The 1539-nt window shown below is 43.1% G+C and overlaps 1 protein-coding gene across 1 annotated transcript in view; it reads right to left on the reverse strand.

Annotated features, from left to right (window-relative positions):
- CS (citrate synthase) overlaps positions 1–1066 on the reverse strand; it is a 10506-nt gene extending 9440 nt beyond the window's left edge. Inside the window, exons 1-3 of the mRNA XM_012652640.1 lie at positions 1001–1066; positions 660–791; positions 212–400 (exon numbers count right to left, since the gene is read on the reverse strand). Coding sequence (XP_012508094.1) covers positions 212–400; positions 660–791; positions 1001–1066 — 387 coding nt within the window. The remainder of the gene's footprint in view (positions 1–211; positions 401–659; positions 792–1000) is intronic.
- Positions 1067–1539: the final 473 nt, after the last annotated feature.

Consider the following 1539-nt stretch of genomic DNA (forward strand, 5'->3'; position numbering starts at 1 on the left):
GGTCTCGCTCTTGCTCAGGCTGGTCTCGAACTCCTGACCTTGAGTGATCCACCCGCCTTGGCCTCCCAGAGTGCTAGGATTACAGGCGTGAGCCACCGTGCCCAGCCCAGACAAGTAATTTTTCTCAAAATTCTACATTCCTTTTCCTCCCTTCACATTCAAGTCCTTTGACTTCCCATCACACACCAGTCAGGCCACCCAAATTTCCTACCTCCCAGTATTTGGTTCGGTTGATACCCTCTGAATATGCTCGGGCAAAGTTACTTTCACTGTTGAGGGCTGTAATGGCTGCACTGAGCTGAGACATGGGATGCAGATTGGTAGGAAAGTTGTCCAGCATGGTGACCACATGGGAAGGCAGAGCTGCTCTCTTTGCCCACTCTTTTGAGAGCCAAGATACCTGTAGAAGAAGAGACACTGCTCAGAACACTAGCAAGCAAAAGGAAGAAGAAAAACAAAAGGAAAGTGACATCTGAGTAAAGAAAAGTCAAGAGAGTCCAATCCAATCCACTTATACAGCAGAACTCTGCTCTGATTCCTTCCCCTCACTACACATCTGTATAAATTACCACCCACAGCCAGATCAGGATTAAGTTTCTGAGATCAGAAAAAGGCAATGAGGAAGGGGAATGAGAAGGGCTAATGTCCTTCTGCTTTACCTGTTCCTCTTTTGGGATCTGTCCAGTTACCAGCAGCCAAAATAAGCCCTCAGGCAGGGGTTCTTCCCCTCCCTTAGCCTTGGGCAGCACTTTCTGGCATTCAGGGATACTAAATCCTCGGAAACGGATGCCCTTGATGGAGAAGAGTGAGAATTACAACTCTTAAGTTGACATATTAAAAAGGCAAACTTGTTCTTCAGTTGTTCCATACATACTTATTCTCTACCTTCCAAAATATTAATATGCTTTGTTTTATTCTCCTTACTCTTACTGGTCTAATCCATGGTTTGCATAGTTAGTAAACTCAATAATTATCAGTGATTGACATGAAGATGTCTTACCTCGTCAGGATCAAGAACTGATGTTTCGTATACCAATCCCTTCATGCCTCTCATGCCACCATACATCTAAAGAGAATGGAAAAAAAAATAAAGGAAGTTGTAACCAGAGTGATTCAGGACACAGCTTATTAGAACTTCACGGGATCTGGGAGAGGAAATTTATCCTCTGACTTGCACTTGGGGGAAGAAAATGTCTGAGGAGTTAACCTACTAAAGAATTGAACTTTGCAAGGAAGACGTTAAAGTTGGAAATGAAGTTTTTAAGTTGAGAAATCACTCACTTTCTTTAATGTTTCTGCCTCTACTTCCTTTTCTTACTGTATTTTATTTTTTCTCCTGCCACTCTTAGCCCCCTAACTCCAAAGTCCTACCAACCAAAGTAAATAGAATGAGATATATTATAGGGGAAGGGGTAGACCAATGGCCAAAAACTGCTGTGAAACTATCATCTGAGCTGCTCAGAATCTTTTTTTTTTTTTTGAGACAGTCTCACTCTTTTGCCCAGGCTAGAGTGAGTGCCGTGGCGTCAGCCTAGCTCA

This window comes from Propithecus coquereli, unplaced genomic scaffold (assembly GCF_000956105.1).
Source record: "Propithecus coquereli isolate 6110/MARCELLA unplaced genomic scaffold, Pcoq_1.0 Scaffold111, whole genome shotgun sequence".
Lineage (NCBI taxonomy): Eukaryota > Metazoa > Chordata > Mammalia > Primates > Indriidae > Propithecus > Propithecus coquereli.